Here is a 20,439-nt window from a genome sequence, read left to right on the forward strand (position 1 = left end):
AGGTAGCAGCCATCTGCAATAGGCCACGTCCCGTAACTGAGGAGCAAGTCAGGGCTGGTACAGCCCTAGGTGACGTGAATGTTCACAGTTTGTGTTCTAAGGCCGCTCGACCCGATGGGTCTGAGCTGGGGGGGAGGATATGTGATAAAGTGAAGGCAGAGAGGCCTTTTAACCCCAGGGGAATTACGTGTAGTTTGTGTGTTGCACAACACAAAGCTATGTTTAGTTATGGGCCCCTGGGGTGGAGCATAGTTTAACCCTGATAGAGAGGGATATTAAAAGTGAGTCAGTGCTCAGAAGAGCTAGCTTTTTGTTTAAAGGGGAAACCTGTTATATTTATGTTTTAGTTGTGCTGCTGTGTGGACTTTATGCCAATAAAGTTGCCTGGATTATATGAAAACCAAAGGACTGTGCCTGTTGTTTACCCTAGAGGACCGTGCTACCTGCTGACAAGGATCACAATATATTTTTCTTAAACTAGATAACCCAGGGTATTCATCTAAGAATATTTTGATACTTTCTATGCAGCCATTTTACCACAAACCATAGGTAGTCTATTTATTTTTTATTTATTTGGGACATTTTTTAAGCCAGCCAATGTATTTTACCCCCACCAAACCATATATTTTTGAAAAGTAGACACCCTAGGGTATTTCACATGGTGGTATTTTAACAGTTTCCATGCACTAATTCTACCACCAGGCTTTGTCAAACATTGAGGTAGTAATTTGTTTTCTGTTTTTTTTCACACACATTGTACTTTAGGCATGAATTAACAGATCCTGTTATGTGTCACTGCCAAACAACACCCCAATATGTGTTCAGTAGGATCTCCTGAGTACAGTGATACCACCCATGCATAGGCCTGTCTGGTTCTTTGGGGGCTAAAAGGCCACATTTGGCAGGTGTGTTTATCAGTTTCCTAACTTGGAATTTTGACATGTAATCAACCTGTGTCCATGTCCCATTTGAGCCAATGTATTTTACCCCCATCAAACCATATATTTTTGAAAAGTAGACAACCCAGGGTATTTTAAATGGTGGTATTTTAACACTTTTGATGCACTGAATTCTACCACCAGCCTTTGTCAAACTTTTGGGTAGTAATCTTTTTTTGTTTCTTTGTCACACACATTGTACTTTAGGCATGAATTACCGTATTTTTCGCTCCATAAGACGCACTTTTTTTCCCCTCAAAAGTGAGGGGAAATGTCTGTGTGTCTTATGGAGCGAATATGAAGCTTTACTTTCCTGTCCTGTAGCGTTGGCCGGCAGCACAGGGCGCACTGCGGTACTGGAACTTGAATTTCAGGTTCCGGTTTCCGGCGGGACTGAAAGGAAGTGTGCACAAGCTGAGTGCACAAGCTGAGCACAAACCGGAACCTGAAATTCAAGTTCCAGTACCGCGGTGCGCCCTGTGCTGTCGGCCAACGCTACAAGACAGGTAAGTAATTATGGGACAAGGGGAGGGGGACAGTATGGGAGAGGAGAATATGGGATAGAAGAGAAGAATATGGGGAGGGGGGGATGAAGTCTATGGGGAGGGGGGGATGAAGTCTATGGGGAGGGGGGAGATGAAGTATATGGGGGGGGAGAGATGAAGTCTATGGGGAGGGGGGAGAGATGAAGTCTATGGGGAGGGGGGAGAGATGAAGTCTATGGGGAGGGGGAGATGAAGTCTATGGGGAGGGGGAGATGAAGTCTATGGGGAGGGGGGGGAGATGAAGTCTATGGGGAGGGGGGGGAGATGAAGTCTATGGGGAGGGGGGGGAGATGAAGTCTATGGGGAGGGGGGGAGATGAAGTCTATGGTGGGGGGGGAGATGAAGTCTATGGTGAGGGGGGGGAGATGAAGTATATGGGGAGGGGGGGAGATGAAGTCTATGGGGTGGAGATGAAGTCTATGGGGAGGGGGGGATGAAGTCTATGGGGAGGGGGGAGATGAAGTCTATGGGGAGGGGGGGGAGAGATGAAGTATATGGGGAGGGGGGAGAGATGAAGTATATGGGGAGGGGGGAGAGATGAAGTCTATGAGGGGGGGAGATGAAGTCTATGGGGAGGGGGGAGATGAAGTCTATGGGGAGGGGGGAGATGAAGTCTATGGGGAGGGGGGAGATGAAGTCTATGGGGAGGGGGGGAGATGAAGTCTATGGGGAGGGGGGAGATGAAGTCTATGGGGAGGGGGGGGAGATGAAGTCTATGGGGAGGGGGAGATGAAGTCTATGGGGAGGGGGGGAGATGAAGTCTATGGGGAGGGGGGGGGAGAGATGAAGTATATGGGGAGGGGGGAGAGATGAAGTATATGGGGAGGGGGGAGAGATGAAGTCTATGAGGGGGGGAGATGAAGTCTATGAGGGGGGGAGATGAAGTCTATGGGGAGGGGGGAGATGAAGTCTATGGGGAGGGGAGAGATGAAGTCTATGGGGAGGGGGGAGAGATGAAGTCTATGGGGAGGGGGGAGAGATGAAGTCTATGGGGAGGGGGGAGAGATGAAGTCTATGGGGAGGGGGGAGAGATGAAGTCTATGGGGAGGGGGGAGAGATGAAGTCTATGGGGAGGGGGGAGAGATGAAGTCTATGGGGAGGGGGGAGAGATGAAGTCTATGGGGAGGGGGGAGAGATGAAGTCTATGGGGAGGGGGGGGAGATGAAGTCTATTGGGAGGGGGGGAGATGAAGTCTATGGGGAGGGGGGGAGATGAAGTCTATGGGGAGGGGGGAGATGAAGTCTATGGGGAGGAGGGGATGAAGTCTATGGAGAGGGGGGGGATGAAGTCTATGGGGAGGGGGGGGATGAAGTCTATGGGGAGGGGGGGATGAAGTCTATGGGGAGGGGGGGATGAAGTCTATGGGGAGGGGGGGATGAAGTCTATGGGGAGGGGGGGGATGAAGTCTATGGGGAGGGGGGGGGATGAAGTCTATGGGGAGGGGGGATGAAGTCTATGGGGAGGGGGGATGAAGTCTATGGGGAGGGGGGATGAAGTCTATGGGGAGGGGGGGATGATGTCTATGGGGAGGGGGGGATGAAGTCTATGGGGAGGGGGGGAAGATGAAGTCTATGGGGAGGGGGGAGATGAAGTCTATGGGATGGGGGGGAGATGAAGTCTATGGGGGGGGGATGAAGTCTATGGGGGGGGGATGAAGTCTATGGGGGGGAGATGAAGTCTATGGGGGGGAGATGAAGTCTATGGGGGGGAGATGAAGTCTATGGGGGGGAGATGAAGTCTATGGGGGGAGATGAAGTCTATGGGATGGGGGGGAGATGAAGTCTATGGGGGGGGGATGAAGTCTATGGGGGGGATGAAGTCTATGGGGGGGGATGAAGTCTATGGGGGGGAGATGAAGTCTATGGGGGGGGAGATGAAGTCTATGGGGGGGAGATGAAGTCTATGGGGGGAGATGAAGTCTATGGGGGGGAGATGAAGTCTATGGGGGGGAGATGAAGTCTATGGGGGGAGATGAAGTCTATGGGGGGAGATGAAGTCTATGGGGGGAGATGAAGTCTATGGGGGGAGATGAAGTCTATGGGGGGAGATGAAGTCTATGGGGGGAGATGAAGTCTATGGGGGGGGATGAAGTCTATGGCGAGGGGGGGATGAAGTCTATGGCGAGGGGGGATGAAGTCTATGGCGAGGGGGGGGATGAAGTCTATGGCGAGGGGGGGATGAAGTCTATGGGGAGGGGGGATGAAGTCTATGGGAGGGGGGGATGAAGTCTATGGGGAGGGGGGGAGATGAAGTCTATGGGGAGGGGGGTGAAGTCTATGGGGAGGGGGATGAAGTCTATGGGGAGGGGGGGAGATGAAGTCTATGGGGGGGAGATGAAGTCTATGGGGAGGTGGGTGAAGTCTATGGGGGGGAGATGAAGTCTATGGGGAGGGGGGAGATGAAGTCTATGGGGAGGGGGTGGGTGAAGACTATGGGGGGGGTGGGAGATGAAGTCTATGGGGAGGGGGTGGGTGAAGACTATGGGGAGGGGGTCGGTGAAGACTATGGGGAGGGGGTGGATGAAGACTATGGGGAGGGGGTGGATGAAGACTATGGGGAGGGGGTGGATGAAGACTATGGGGAGGGGGTTGATGAAGACTATGGGGAGGGGGTGGATGAAGACTATGGGAGGGGGGGGGAGAAGACTATGGGAGAGAGGAGAAGACTATGGGAGGGGGGGCACTATGGGACAGGGGAGAAAAAAATATTATGAACAAACTGTTTTTTATGCACACGTCATCTGGTTTTGGCCAGCTGGTTATGTGTTACTGCCAGAAAACTTGTTAGACCAAATGTTCAGGTAGCAAATGTACATTTAGCAGCAATCTTTAAACTGACTCCTGCAAATAGAATCTAACTGGAGATTTGGGGGAAGGAAACTGACTAACAAAAAATGGCTGCTTTCAAAAGAAACAAAAAATAAAATAAAAATTCAGGAACACTTCTTACAACTGTTCTGTGTGGTACAGCTTGAAACATGTTCCTACACACAGACCTGGTTTCGAAGGGCAATCAGGACAGTGAAAAGGGGTGTCTGTCCTTTTCCCGTTTTTAAAACAAACCCGTCAATGTTTCTGGGGGGAAGGGTTTCTAGCAGTTGGCGGTAACTTAAAAATAAAATGTCTGGACATTTGTCTGGACATTTTTTCCGTTGTTGGAACTTGTCCATCTCCATAAATTGTTAAAGAAATTATTTTCAACTGAAATTGAAGAAAGGTGGTTTTCCCTGGATTATTTTTTTTTTAAAAAGCAAAAATGAGTTGTGGGTTGCTATTTGCATCAGATAGCCACCTTTTGGTTTTTCATAAAATAAGATATGGCTGCATCAGCTGATCAGCCAAATCAACACCCCCCATGTACTTATTATACGCCCTGATCCAAACCAGTTTGAACTCTACTCTGCCCCGGACAGAGACGTCTGACATGCATTCGCCATGGATGGTGGTTAGCATGTTGACATCCTTCCTGTACCTAAATTTTAGTGCAAGCACTTCAGCGTTGCAAAGTGATTTACATTCGCCTTTTTTAATTTTGCCTCTATGAGAGATCGTGGAAAGTCTTTGGAATTTTTTCTGGCAGTGACGAAGTAAACCATAAAGTGTTTTAAACAGACGGACACTACTATAAAAATTATCCACAAAAAGGTGGTAACCTTTATTAAACAAGGGGCTTAGTAGGTCCCATACAAGTTTCCCACTTGTACCCAGGGAGTCAGGACAGCCAGGAGGGTCCAGTTGACCATCTTTCCCCTCATATACACGAAAGGCAAACATGTATCCACTTTCGCTCTCTCACAGTTTGTACAGTTTTATGCCATACCTAGAGCGCTTTGAGGGGATGTATTGTCTGAACCCTAATCTCCCTTTGTATTTAATTAGTGATTCATCTATGGATACATTTTGTTGGGGGGGGAGGGTATAAACATCTGAAATTTTGTCCTGAAAATGGTCTAGCAGTGGGCGTATTTTATAAAGCCTATCGTATTGGGGGTGATCTCTAGGGTGACAGAGGGTATTGTCACTGAAATTTAAAAATCTCAGCAGTAACTCGTATCTGGCTCTAGGCATGGTTTGGGAGAATACTGGACTAGACATTATTAGGTTGGTGCTCCAGTACGAGCGAATCAATGGCTTCTTTATAATCCCGATGAGCATTGTAAGAGCCCAGATTTTTTTAAGCTCTGGGACATCTGTGGGATGCCAGTCATGCTCCCTGACTGTATAGCTACCTGGATTGTTATTAATAAATTGGGTAGCATACAAGTTAGTCTGGGAAGCAATCTCCTCCCAGATAGTATCCCCTAAAAATAGTTCTACATACTGCACTGGGGAGAAGCCATCCACATTAACATTAATGCCTGTGTTGGCACTAAAAGGGGGGACGCTGGGCTCGGCTAACTGTGGAGGTACCCAGTCCTCCTCCACATTCGGCGTAGCAGAGGAAGCACAGCTTCTTTCTTCATCCGGCTCTCACACAAATTACGTCGTCTTGACTAGACGTGTCAGAAAACTGACCTGGGTCAAAATCTGACGCAGTGTCAGTGGCGTCAGAGTCTGACGCCAAGAAGGCATATGTCTCCTGCAAGTAATACATAAGCTGCATGTTTTACACATGACTAAAACAAATTACAAACACACACTTTTTTTTTAATACTTTTTTTTTTTACTAAAACAGACTAAACAGCAATCCCTAAACTAACTTCTGTCACAAAAATCTAATGGATATTTGGGGGAAGGAAACTGACTGACTTAGACGGACCAAGACACAGATTTTTTTAAACAAATTTAACCCTTTAAGGGCAAAATAAAAAAAAAATAAGGAGAGTACAAATGCACTGCTGTAACAGATCTGGCAAGGAAGGGGTTAAAAAGGATTTTTTATTCACTTTAGATACTGTATAAAGCTCTGGAACACTTCTGCTGCAAAAAACTATCACGATCTCTGTCTCTCTCGCCTCACAAAACTCTACTCAGGAGAGAGGGGCAGAGATCACTGTCAAAGTGAGTGTTTGTAACACCCACTTTGACAGCAGCCAATTGGGAGCGATCGCGGATGCAAAAGTTACTCATGTGGAGGTTGGCCAGCTCTTATAACTTCACTTGAAGAATTCTCACTTTAGTGAATAACCTAGAAAAACTCTGCTATCAAGGAGGGACACCTCCCTCTCCATGGCAAATATGGACTTCCAACTTTTATGTCACGCCTCTTAATCCCAGTTTAATCCCACTACTATTGAGCTCTGTTGTGCGAAGCCAGATCTCTGGGAGCATGGTATGTCACAGTGATATATAAACACATTAGAAATTCTAGATAGACTAAACTCAAATGTCTGTTACAATCTACAATCTCCCTGGCTTCTCATACCAACACTACTGATATTTACAGTGATATATATATCCTATATATAACATTTTATTTTTTAATTTAAAATCCATACCTTATGAGTTCTATCAAACGTTCCTCAAGATATTGTTTGGTTTTATTAAGATCATCAATATTGGCTATCATTTTTTGTTCATTGCTTTCTTTTTCTTTTTTTATATTGCACAGTTCCCTGAACTGTTCCTTGGCTTCTTTGTTTGCAGTTTCCAGCTCATCTTCTTTTCTATCAAAGATTAAATTATGTCATTCATAAATATATACGATGTGCAATGCAAGAATGGGGTACTAAAAAAAACACAGTAATAGTCTATTATTATTGTCAGCTCCTTGTCTACTTGTAATTAACAGACCTCCCACTTTGTCTTATTCTCTAGGTTTCTATAAGTAATTTTTCAACCATCCCTTTGTATGTCCCTCCACCCAGGGCCGTCTTTAACACAGTGTAAACGGGGCAGCTGCCCCAGGCCCTGTCCCTGCTGGGCGGCCCAAGACAGCTGCTCCGTTTGCCCTCTGCCCGCAAACTATGGGGGTCCATGCACTTAGGGCCACCCGGTGGGCCTGTGTCAGCAGGGCCCCGGTCAGGCGCTGTGGGGCTTTAGCAGCGCGACCGGGCCCTTGCTTTTCTGCAGCACTGGGAGGAAGTGACAGCCGCGCATCACTTCCTCCCACAGAAAAAGGAGCCGCGCAGGAGGAAGTAGCTGTTCAGGAGGGGGCCAGTCCAGCCCACTGGACCACAGGGAAGCCACCCTCCAGATAAAGGTAAGAAACTGGAGGGTGGTTATCAAATTTTGCATGAGTGTCTGAGTGTGTGTGTGTCAGTATATATGTATGTGTGTATGTCTGTGTCTGTGTGGTTCAGTATGTATGTGTGTATGTGTGTTTCAGTATGGCTGTCTGTGTGAATGTGTGACAGAATGTCTATGTGTGAGTCTGTCAGTGTCCGTGTGGTTCTGTATGTCTGTTTGTCAATATGTCTGTCAGTGTGTGTTTCAGTATGTCCATCTGTCTGTGTGTATATGTGCCAATATGCCTGTCAGTGTATCTGTATGTCTGTGTGTGTGAGTCTGTCAGTGTCTGTGTGGTTCAGTATGTGTCTGTGTATGTGTGTCTCAGTATGGCTGTCTGTGTCAGTACGTCTATCTGTATGTTGTCCATTTGTGTTTGTATCTGTATGTGTCAGTGTTTGTATCTGTATATCTGCATGTGTGTCAGGTTGTGTATATGTGTGTCTGTATGTGTGTCAGTGTGTGTGTGTCGGTGTATCTATATGTAGTCAGTGTGTGTACCTTTGTATCTGCATGTATGTCAGTGTTTGTATCTGTGTGTGTGTGTCTATGTGTGTGTCAGTGTGTGTATCTATATGCGGTCAGTGTGTATCTGCATGTGTGTCAGGTAGTATATTTGTGTGTATCTATATGTAGTCAGGGGGGCCCAAGTAAATGCTTGCCCAGGGTCCAATCAAAATTAAAGACGGCCCAGCCTCTTGATAAAAGAACTAAGTAGTAGTTACTGGAATGCTTAAGGGCTGATGAAATAATGAATTGCTAATTACCTCAAATAGATTTTTCCGTTCACTAGCTCAAAACTGGGTAGACATAGAAGAAAAGCCAAAAAACAATAAACAGCCTTTTTGTCATGTGCATACCTGCTGATGAGTAACAGCCTTGGGGAACGGACGTTTTAAGATGGTTCGGTATTATAGTGTATGGAATTCCCACGTATATCTCCCATGTGCATTTTGTAAGTAATAGTATATGGAAGTAAATGCCAAGGATTGGATGATTTAAGCTTTCCTACAAGGTATTGTGATAAAGCGAAGGCAGAGAGGCCGTTTAACCCCAGGGGGAGTATATGTAGTTTGTGTGTTGCACAACACAAAGCTAGGTTTTGTTATGGGCCCCTGGGGTGGAGCATTTGGAGAGAAGGGTGGGCCAATGCTCCACTCCACAGTTTAGTTTTTTTGGGGGGAGACATAGATCCAGGCCAGAGTTTTTTGTACTGTCTCCAACCCACTGCTCAGCTGCAGATAATGAGCTGTAGAAGTGGGAATAACCCCTCCCTGCTAGGCAGGTAAAAGGGGGGATTGCTGGCTTCCTCCCAGGAAGCAGGTAGGAGAGAGGCTGTTCTCTCCAGTGAGGGAGTCAAGGAGACTAGGCACTGGGAGTGCAGAAAGGAAGCAGTCAAGGCTGGCTTGGAGCACTAGGAGTGCAGAAAGGAAAGCAGTCAAGGCAAGGCTGGCTTGGAGCACTGGGAGTGGAGAAAGGAAAGCAACAGGCTAGCTAGCAGAGTGTTGCTATCTAATAAGGTTGGTGCAATATGTTTATGTTAGTTTAAAAGTGAGTCAGTGCTCAGACGAGTTAGGTTTTTGTTTAAAGGGGAAACCTGTAATATTTATGTTTTAGTTGTGTTGCTGTGTGGACTTGCCAATAAAGTTGCCTGGAGTATATGAAAACCAAAGGACTGTGCCTGTTGTTTACCCTAGAGGGCTGTGCTATCTACAAACAAGGATAACAGTATATAGAAACTAACTTTTTTCATATTATACGAGGATTAACTGTGGACAGCTCTTGGTGGCTGTATGACCTATTTTTATCACTGGTCATCTATTCAGAGAAATAATACATATATAGAACACAGAGTTAGCTGGTGTTCGTAGCCTATAACTCACCACCCTAACTAAACCTTACACATTTTGTGATTGCAGAGAGGAAGAAGGTAAGGGAGTAGCTGCGGCAGGGTTAAAAATGTCCCTTTGTTGTGCCTAATCATTAAATTCATGAAGCACCAATATCAAAAAGCATTATTCAATTACCCTAAGGTTTTTAAAGATATTGGAGGGCACCAAAACCCTATTCGGGATGAGTGAATTGAGTATTTGAGAAAGGGAAAGACACTGACACCAAGTACTTGTAAATAATCAATACAAACTTTATTGATTAAAAGAGACTTAATCAAAAAGGAATCATTCAGCTTAAGTATACATCACCATAAGAGAAGCTTGCTGCACTCGACAGAGAACTTCTGGCAGTCAGGCTTGAAGGGGACCCTCTCTTACTGGGAATCATCAGAACCAGCAATACGCGTCCGTATTACAGGTGGGTCGTACTCCAAGCGAGTGCCAAGTTTTCTCGTCTTTTATAAAGTTACCAATGTGTAACTTTTCCATCAAATCTCCTTATCAGTGCAGCCCAGCAAAGACCTTGCAAAAGCATTGGATGGGACCTGCAGCTAGCCAGGCTGGTCAGGGCCATCAATACTGCCATGCCAGATCTGTGCGGTTAATTATCTTTTATCTAAAAAGCTAGCTCTGTTCTCATAATTATCTCATGATGGTATTCATGAGTCATTCTGGTGCTGTGTTTTGTGATTTTATTAACATTTGCAGTATATGCAAATAGTAATCAATCATTCTTAATTAATATGGAATATTATCACACCCTTTTAAGAGATTTTTTTTTGAGGATCCTCATTTTAAATAGACTCGAATATAGTGTCTTTAGTACTGTTGTACTTTATTTATCACAATTTAATTAATTAATTACCTTGCAAGGGATTCCATTAGTATTTTTGCATTCTCTTCATATTTAGTGATTATAGATTCAAAATCAGTTCGAATTTTCAATTCATCTGTCAGTTTCTTGTTCTGTTCTGATTCTACATTCTGAAATAAATTTCTTATTATTTCACATTATTATACATAATTAGACATTAATGTACCGTAGATTTGCCATGCAACTGTGGAAAACATACCGTATATACTCGAGTATAAGTCGACCCGAATATAAGTCGAGACTCTAATTTTACCCCCCAAAATTGGGAAAACTTATTGACTCGAGTATAAGACTAGGGTGGGAAATGCAGCAGCTACTGGTAAATTTCTAAATAAAATTAGATCCCCAAAAAATTATATTAATTGAATATTTATTTACAGTGTGTATGTAATGAGTGCAGTGTGTTTGTGTGTGTAATGAGTGTAGTGTGTGTGTATGAGTGTAGTGTGTGTGTATGAGTGTAGTGTGTGTATATGAGTGTAGTGTGTGTATATGAGTGTAGTGTGTGTGTAATGAGTGTAGTGTGTGTGTAATGAGTGTAGTGTGTGTGTAATGAGTGTAGTGTGTGTGTAATGAGTGTAGTGTGTAATGAGTGTAGTGTGTAATGAGTGTAGTGTGTAATGAGTGTAGTGTGTAATCAGTGTAATGAGTGTAGTGTGTAATGAGTGCAGTGCAGTGTGTATGAATGCAGTGTGTGTATGAGTGTAATGAGTACATTGTGTGCATGTGTGTAATGAGTACAGTGTGTGTGTATGAGTGCAGTGTGTGTGTATGTGATGCAAAGCCTTGGTGGGGGGTGGGCATTTTTATTATTATTTTTATATTACTATTATAATATGTTTTTATATTATTATTATTACTATTTTAATAATTTTTTTTTACATATTTAAATTTTTATGTTATTTATTTTCGTCCCCCCTCTTTGCTTGATACGTGGCAGGGAGGAGGGCTCTCACTCCCTGGTGGTCCAGTGGATGGGCTGTGTAGGAGGGGGGCTGGCAGGAAGCTGTTACTTACCTTTCCTGCAGCTCCTGTCAGCTCCCTTCTCTCTCCTGCGTTCCGGTCAGCTCCCTCTGCAAGTCTCGCGGTGTGAGTACCGCGCAGAGCTCTGACCCCGCGGCTCTCGCGAGACTTGCAGAGGGAGCTGACCGGAACGCAGGAGAGAGAAGGGAGCTGACAGGAGCTGCAGGAAAGGTAAGTAAACGCTCTCTGTCAGCCCCCAACAGCCCCTGGTCTGTATTATGGCAATGTAAGTTGCCATAATACAGACACTCACTCGAGTATAAGACGAGTGGGGGGTTTTCAGCAGAAAAAATGTCTTATACTCGAGTATATACGGTACTCTATCACCAAGTAGTAAATATTTCCATTGTTTGTCATCTAATAATTTTCGGATTGGTTGTAGTTACCAAAACGTAGATTTTAACTATACCTTTTAACCCATACTACAAAGGCAGAAAGCTTTTTAAAGTTGTGATGGGGCAGGAGTGCCCAGGCAACATTTCTACCTCAAACTTGAGGCTATAGTAGCTGGCACTTCTGCCTCCTGGTTTTAATTTTTCTTGGCAGTGCAGTACAAGGAACAGTCAACTGGGTGGCAACTGAGCGTCAGCAGATGCACTGACCCACTCAATGAGTTCCCATGAGAAACATTGTACATATAAGTTTTCTTAGTAGGCGCTCAAGATGAGAGTCGAGTGGCAGAAGTGCCAGGCCATGGGGCCCAACTTTGAGGATAAACAATACATTAACCTCTGAGGGTAAAAAGGCACTCTGACATTCCTGCCTCCATAACAACTGAAATAAGCTTAAGTTGTTATTGAGGTGGGAGAGTTCGGTTAATGAGGACAATGCTCCCAAATGTAGTGGTATATTAAATAAGAAAAACAAGGTTATACAAGGTTTCATATTAAGAGGTACAACCACAAGGGTTCTGAGTGATAAAAAAAAAAATGATGTTGGGCATGTTGAAAAATGGTTTATGATAACAAACAATCTATTGGCATGAATACACTTTAAAATATTTATACCTCAATCCGAGATATCTCTTGCTGCAATTCCAAGTGAATGTGCTTTTCTTTTTCTAGTTGCTGTTTCAAACTTTCACATTCTTCAGTAATAGCCTAAAAAACAATAAAACAAAAATAAAGTAAAAAATATAAGACACCTCTTGTGCAATATATTTTTCAAAGTGTGTGCATTTTAAAAACAACAAACAAAAATGTTAAAATTTACATTTATTTTTCTATTAAACTTAAATTTTACAATGAAGCAATGTGGATACACTCTAGTAGTAGGCGTGATATATATGTAAATTGTGTGGTTTTCTCCATGAATTTACATGTGGACAATCAAGACTGTACAGTGCATGTATTATAATTTAGAGAGAGGCAAAATAAAGAGTTTTAACTAAACGTAGAAATGTAACAGACATGTGGCAATGCTAGCAATAACCAGACCCTAAAGGGGTCCACAGCAACCACTTCACTTTTATAAATATTAGTGCATTGGCTAAATATAAAATGAAAGCAACACATAAAAATAATGATTTCATACGTACCTACTGAGGTCTTGATTGAAGAATTGGAAGATCTATAAAAACAGTAAACTACCAAATAAAAAAAAAAAAAAAAAAAAACTGCAAATAAAAAAGAAACTAAAAACCATGCCCACTGGCTGGAGACCTGCACGCACAAAACATTTTGTAGGCTCCTTGTCACAGACGGCATTATATGTTAAGTTATGACAGCAGGGATTGTGAATGTAGGGGTTAACAAAACAAAGCCTCTGGCTATCATGTCTCAGTCCAACATGTTTCTTCTGATGTGAAATTCTTCAGAGACCACAAATAGTATAAAAACAAAATTATATAAAATAGATCCTTCTGGCTTGTATATAATTTTTCCATAACAGAAGAAACGCGTTGGACCCACAGATTTATTTGCACTTTATTTGGTGTATTGTGATACTGCTTTACTAATAAATATCTGTGGCTAGACCATCTTTAAGTTCATGTGAGCTCCTAGAGACACTGACAATGTGGGTTACTAGTCAGGTAGGAAAATCTGCACTTTGTCTGACCTTCACATGGTGAGTGAATCCAAACACAAGATTGCGTATGTGGTTTAACAGCGTTACAGTATGGTATATATATTTTTTTTCTAGATACAGTTGTATCCTCAATTAGTATTTTGGTATCTGTTGGTTATAGGTGAGTGGCCTACTGGGTAAGTCTCCTGGGGAAGCTCTTACAAATTGTCCACCATTAAAAATGACTATACTTTAAGTGCTTTACAACAGTGTGTCATGCATTAACACTGGTGGTGAAAGTGTTAGAATTATTTTTGTTGTTTTGTTCTATGTTCTCTATCTCTGCCTGGACACTTGACATTTGCTTGTGCCCAAACATGATAGGATGAATTTACACAGGTGATGTTATGTTTATAATTTCTCACTCATGGTTCACTTATGATGCTGCTTTGTTGCTATTACATTTGTAACACTTTATTTAGTGTGCTAGAGAATAATATCATGGCTTTGTAGATTGCAAATAACTCCAGTTGTTACATGCAATTTACAAGTCCAATGTTGGAGCAGACTATTCCAGGCACTTTGTGCATACAGACAGGGGTGTATTTACCGCAAGGCTGACAAGGCATTTGCCTTGGGCGGCACTTTCTGGGGGGCGGCAAAAAAAGCCACCCCCAATCGCCCTGGCAAATGCCTTGCAAGCCTCTTGTCCTGGGGAGCCTGTGTACTTTCCATTTAGTAGAACTTGCATTGAATGAGACCCTATTCATTCTGGTTTGTCAATGAGCTATCCTCATTAGGGCTGCAATTAAAGATGTATTTCATAATCGATTAAATGGCCAATTATTTATTCGATTAATTGATTAGACATAAAAAAATAACTTATTTTATTCATATTTAAAATAAAATCCACAAACTGAGTGTTACAAATTTTAATTCAGACTAAAACTTTACATTAACAGTTTGTCCAATTTTTATGAAGCAAAAAAAAAAAATGATGTGTTACGCAAAACCACATACTGCTTCAGAAGAGGTATAACTAAAAAGAGGTAGACTATTACTGTTTAACAGCAAACTAGGCAGCAATATCAATCAGCAACTGCTGAGGTCAGTAAGGGGCATTAATATTTTTTATCAATTTTGCCACCTGCCAAACAATGATAAGACTACACCTTATATCTGCACCTAAATATGCAATTTTGGGCACCAAAATAATGATATTATGGCACTAGAAAAGGTGAGTGGTGGGTTACAAAATGAAAAAGAGGAATGGTTTTTGTTAACACATTTAACACAAGAAAGGTTAACACATTTAAACCAGTTTAGTTAAGGAAAACTGAGCCTCAGAGGCGATATGATTGCAAAATACAAATATATTCAGGGCCAACACAACTCATTGTCTGGGATTTTATTCATAAACAGGACTGTACATAAGACACAAGGTCACCTATTATATTGGAAGATTTAGTCTAAGGTAAAGGAAAGGGTTCTTTATGGTAAGAACAATAAGGATGTGGAATTCTCTGCCGGAGAGATGGTTTTATCAGAGTCTGCACAGATGTTTAAACAGTGGGTGGATATATTCTTGAATAAACATTCAGGGATATGACTTTTTAATATGTGGGTAACAGCAAAAACAGATGTGCACTTGACGGACACAAGTATTTTTTCAGCATTTATAACTGTTTATAACACAGTTATAAACTTTCATAAACTTTGCATTAAAATGCAGAACTGTCAACATGCTCCTGGTTGAAGCTGACTCTAGCTCAGATTGTCAGAAATATTGTTATGTTTGAAAATATGAATATTATTATATTATACACACTGCAGGCCTCAATAAACTGTATCACAGCTATTGAAAACCAAATAGTGGACAATGGTTTTCTGACATTGAGAAAAGTTGAGTTATTCATTGAAATCCAAATCCCTTATTAGACTATGGTCTAATTCCCTTTCCAGCTTAAATCACTTTAAAACAGTAAACAAATAGAATTTGTTGATTCTGCCGAGTTATGAAACTAATAAGTGTTAACGCAAACAAAGGACAGACTTCCATCTCATGCTGAATAACAAAACCTCATGTCAGACGCATGAGTTAATATTGGAGAGTCTAATTGAAGTTTACGTTAGGATATACATTTTAAAGTATATATTTAATGCAAAGTATAATCATTATAGTTATCTGATATAATCTTTATAGCATAGCATGTTTAGATTAGATTTAGATGCATTCATTGGTGATACATTTTTTAAGCCAGTATATTCATTGTCTATTTAGAAAATCATACTTTGACATGTATGGAGCAATTTTCTGATGTATGATCACTGATTATGTTACTATCATATACATTGTTGTCACAATACATTATATTTTAAAGTAACAATTATTGTATGCTATATTGTATTGAAAAATAAGTTGAACTACAAGAATTTAGGATCAAAGATAAAAAATAGTTTTGTGGGTGTGATCACATAACAATTAATATTACCATATTAATATGCATATTAATATTAATACTTATTCATATTTTATATTAATATAATTATATTTTTTTCATAATCTTCATTTAATATTTTATATTTTGCCCCACAATTATAAGACAGTGTTTAGGTGCATGGGATGCATAGGTAGGATTTAGCAAATTTTGCAAATATTAGATATTTATCTTTGGTAGCTTTCTACCTGTCATGGAATATAATCCTAACACGCAGAGTTTAGGATAGCAAGGAATGACAAAGGAAATATAAACGTCTTACCGGGCCTTAGAGTGGCCGGACTAAACGTTAGGCAGAGTAAAGTGTAGTCGAAATACAAGACGAGGTCACGGTAACAGAGAGTCAACAAAAACAAGAACTAGCCAGAGTCAGGTACATGGTAATAATCAGAAGGGCAAAAAAGACAGACAGGGGTTAAAGAGAAACTCTGAGTCAGGAAACAAAGCCAAGGTCAATACCAAAATACAATACAATACAATAACACCAGGAACACACTAAAGGGTACTGGGAACATAAACCACAATAGGGCACAGAATCTAGTGCCAGGGAAGTTTAAATATGTTTATGTTTAATTTGACAGGTCCAGTCATGCCTGTACCCCAAAATGTGCGTGAATGGGGGCATCGGAATAACGTAGACCAGTGGGAGCTGACCGCAAGGTTAGGTTCCTATTTCCCCTTTAAAAATGTGGTCGCAATGCGAGCACCGTTCCCAATACTGTATAGGACGCGTACCCGATCAGATTGTTCAGCTCGTGCGGCCTGCCAGGAGTGTTCGAGCCGCACGATGCTCGCCTGGAGGCAGGAGTGCTCAAGTCGCATTCAGCTCGATCGGAGGATCCCTGCCGGCATGTGGACCGGGTAAGTACCGTTACACCACTGTTGCAAAGGGCTTTACTCTTTGGCAAGTGGCTTCTTAATAAAGTAAGTCTGAAGATGTCTAGCATGGCTGTTGATGTCCTCCTCAGGATTCCCCTCTTCATACTCTTCTTCACTGCTGACTCAAGGGTGAGATTTACTCGGTGAGTGAATCAAGCAAAGAAACAGTTTGAAAGTTCAGTATCTGTACTTATGGCTGAGGTGGGCATTTCTTGCTGCACCATCTTTCTTCTCACTGCAAGCACCTCGATTTGCACTTTTGCTTCCACATTTATAATTTGTTCAGGTGTCAGAAATTTCAGCAACCCTGCAAACAAGTCAAAGGATTGAATCACTGTGTTTGGGTACTTGGTAAAGAAACATCTCCTTCCATCGACTTTGAAGCTGCTCTGTTGCTGTGAACTGGAAAGACTTCAGTGTGGAAGCGTCAAAGGCAGAAAACACTGTTAGTGGTGCAGGTGTTGAAGATATTCTGATGTAGTCTTGTCTGCTCAGACAATGGCACATTTGAAAGGCTTAACATGGTGAAAAGCTTTTTAAGCTCACGCCACTGGTTTGGTTTCAGGTCAAGATAGTCTTTGCCACTTCGCATGATGAATTAATCAGATAGACTGATTGAGCAAAGGTCGTCTAAAACTGCAACCCTCCTATTCATGCAGTATACACTGTTCCTTGTACTTTTCTGTTCTAAACAAACTTGTGCTCAGATGTTTCCATTTGTTTCTGTTTCCTTTTCAGCTGGCTGTATGCCTGTCTTCAAGTGGCATGGTAGTGAGTAGACATGTGCAATTCATTTTGGTCCGAATTAAAATTCGGCCGAATTTAAGGTAATTCGGACATTCGGGTGCTTCCGAATGTCCGAATAGTTGAATTGCCGAAGTCCCGAATTTCCGAAGTTCCGAAGTGCCGAAGTTCCGAGGTGTCAAAGTGCCGAAGTTCCGAAGCACAGTATTGCCTAAGTACTAATATACTTACCCAGTGAAAGAAGAAGAATGTTACACTGTATACAATTTCAAATAAAAAGTATACAAACATAGCCAGGATTCAGCTGTAAGTATTTGCAACACTTACAACAATCAAGTAACATACATTCATATAAAATGTAAGTTACTTGGCCAGTCAATGTAATGACAGGAATGAATAAGTAGATAACTCCCTAATTTCCACGGTATTAGGGAGCTATCTACTAAAAGGCTGAAAGACCTGACTTGGTCTTTCAGCCAAATTTACTAATACTAAGTAAAGGTTACTTAGTATTAGTAAATTATGCCCCTACTTGCTATACCGCGAGTAGGGGCATGTCTATTAAACAGTGGGCAGCCTGTGGCTGCTCACTGTCAAAAAATAAAATAAAAAAGGGTCCCCCCCTGCCTGAGCAGGTGGGGGCCCTAAAGTAAAAAAAGAGGGGAGGACCTATTGTCCTCCCCACCGGCCCCCACCCCTGAGCGGTGGGTGGGGGCCCTAAATAAAAATTGGGGGGGACCTAATGTCCTCCCCCCTGGCCCCCAACCCTGAGTGGTGGGTGGGGGCCCTAAATACAAATTGGGGGGGGACTTAATGTCCTCTCCCCTGCCCGCACCCCTGAGCGGTGGGTGGTGGCCCTAAATACAAATTGGGTGGGGAACCTAATGTCCTCCCCCTTCGGACCTCACCCCTGAGCGGTGGGTGGGGGCCCTAAACACAAATTGGGGGTGGGACCTAATGTCCTCCCTCCTGGCCCCCACCCCTGCACGGTGGGTGGGGGCCCTAAACAAAAATAAGGGGGGGGGGACCTAATGTCCCCCCCCCTGGCCTCCACCCCTGAGCGGTGGGTGGGGGCCCTAAATACAAATTGGGGGGGGCCTAATGTCCTCCCCCTGGCCCCCACCCCTGAGCGGCGGGTGGGGGCCCTAAATACATATTTAACTCCCCTCCCCCCAGGTGACTAGGGGTCCAAAAACCCCTAGTCACCCCCTCCCCCCAAAAATAAACTACCTACCCCCCTCACCCTAAAAATAATGAGGGGGGACCATTAACTAAATACCTGTAAAAATAAATAAAAACAAACTTACCATTCAATGTTTTCTTTCTTCTAAAATCTTTTTTCAGCCCCAAAAAAGGCCAAATAAATATCCATAATAACCGACGCAATAAAAAAATAAAAAAATAAATAATCCATCTTCACCCAGCGAGGGCTCCGCGCAGATTGAGCTCTGCAGGGCGGGGGAAGGCTTATAAAGCCTTGCCCCGCCCTGCAATTAGGCTCAGAGCACTCTGATTGGTGGGTTTAAGCAATCCAATCAGAATGCTCTGACAGCTAAATGAAGAGACTGGCAGGTAAGTCTCTACATTTACCTGTCACAGCACTCTAATTGGTTGGTTTGAAATCCACCAATCAGAGTGCTCTGTGTCATTTTACACAGAGTGGGAAAGTTCTTTGGAATTTTCCCACGCTGCGTAATTTGATTCATAACTCTGATTGGTTACATAATCCACTAATCAGAGTGTTATGAGTCACATTACACAGCGTGGGAAAATACCAAAGAACTTTCCCACGCTGTGTAAAATCACACAGAGCACAAGGATTGGTGGATTTCAAACAAACCAGAGTGCTGTGACACAGGGATGTTTTAGCCGCGAGGCAAACAAGGCATTTGCCTTGGGCGGCATTTTCCAGGGGGCGGCAAAAAAAGCCACCCCCAAATGCCCAAGGCAAATGTCTTGTTAGCCTTGCGGCTAACAGACATGCCGGCAGTGCTGGCGGGCGGCTGGCGAGGGAGCACTTCCTCTGAGCTGTCTGCTCAGCTCCCTCGCGCGCCGCAGAGTGAGGCTGGGAGCCGGAATATGACATCATATTCCAGCTCCGCCTCCCAGCCTCACTCTGCGGCGCACGAGGGAGCTGAGCAGACAACTCAGAGGAAGTGCTCCCTCGCCAGCCGCCTGCCAGCGCCGCCCGACCGCCCAGGAGCCACTGGACCTCCAGTGAGTGTGTGTCTGTTAGTGAGTGTGTGTCTTAGTGTGTGTGTCTGTTAGTGTGTGTGTGTTTCTGTTAGTGTATGCGTATCTGTCAGTGAATGTGTGTGTATTTAGAAGGCGGGGCGGGGGGAAGTGGTTGGAGAGGAGGGGGCGCCTGAGTTTTGTCCTGCCAGTCTCTTCATTTACCTGTCAGAGCACTCTGATTGGATGGCTTAAACCCACCAATCAGAGTGGCCTGAGCCTAATTGCAGGGTTGGGCAAGGCTTTATAAGCCTTCCCCCGCCCTGCAGAGCTCAGTCTGCATGGAGCCCTCGCCGGGTGAAGATGGATTTTTTTTTTTTTTTTTTTTTTAATTGTGTCGGCTATTATGGATATTTATTTGCCCTTTTTGGGGGCTGAAAAAAGATTTTAGAAGAAAGAAAACATCGAATAGGTCCCCCCTCCAGTTTGTATTTAGTGCCACCACCCACCACTCAGGGCTTGGGGCCAGGGCGGAGGACATTAGGTCCCCCCCCCTTATTCTTGTTTAGGGCCCCCATACTCTCATACAGAGATTGAATACGATAAGTATTTATGAGAGAATGGTTAGCAAAACACAGGGTTGTGTAAATAGGTATGTGAAAGATTGGGAATGCTGGACCACAAATATTGGAAAGGCACA

At 43.3% G+C, this 20,439-nt stretch overlaps 1 protein-coding gene across 3 annotated transcripts in view; it reads right to left on the minus strand.

The window, feature by feature from the left end:
- FYCO1 (FYVE and coiled-coil domain autophagy adaptor 1) overlaps positions 1–20,439 on the minus strand; it is a 260,863-nt gene that overhangs the window by 123,785 nt on the left and 116,639 nt on the right. For all 3 annotated transcript variants that reach the window (XM_063452011.1, XM_063452010.1, XM_063452009.1), the window contains 3 exons: positions 12,447–12,539; positions 10,408–10,526; positions 6,921–7,088 (listed from right to left, as the gene is read on the minus strand). In XM_063452011.1, coding sequence (XP_063308081.1) covers positions 6,921–7,088; positions 10,408–10,526; positions 12,447–12,539 — 380 coding nt within the window. The remainder of the gene's footprint in view (positions 1–6,920; positions 7,089–10,407; positions 10,527–12,446; positions 12,540–20,439) is intronic.

Source organism: Pelobates fuscus, chromosome 4, assembly GCF_036172605.1.
Source record: "Pelobates fuscus isolate aPelFus1 chromosome 4, aPelFus1.pri, whole genome shotgun sequence".
NCBI classification, from domain to species: Eukaryota; Metazoa; Chordata; class Amphibia; order Anura; family Pelobatidae; genus Pelobates; species Pelobates fuscus.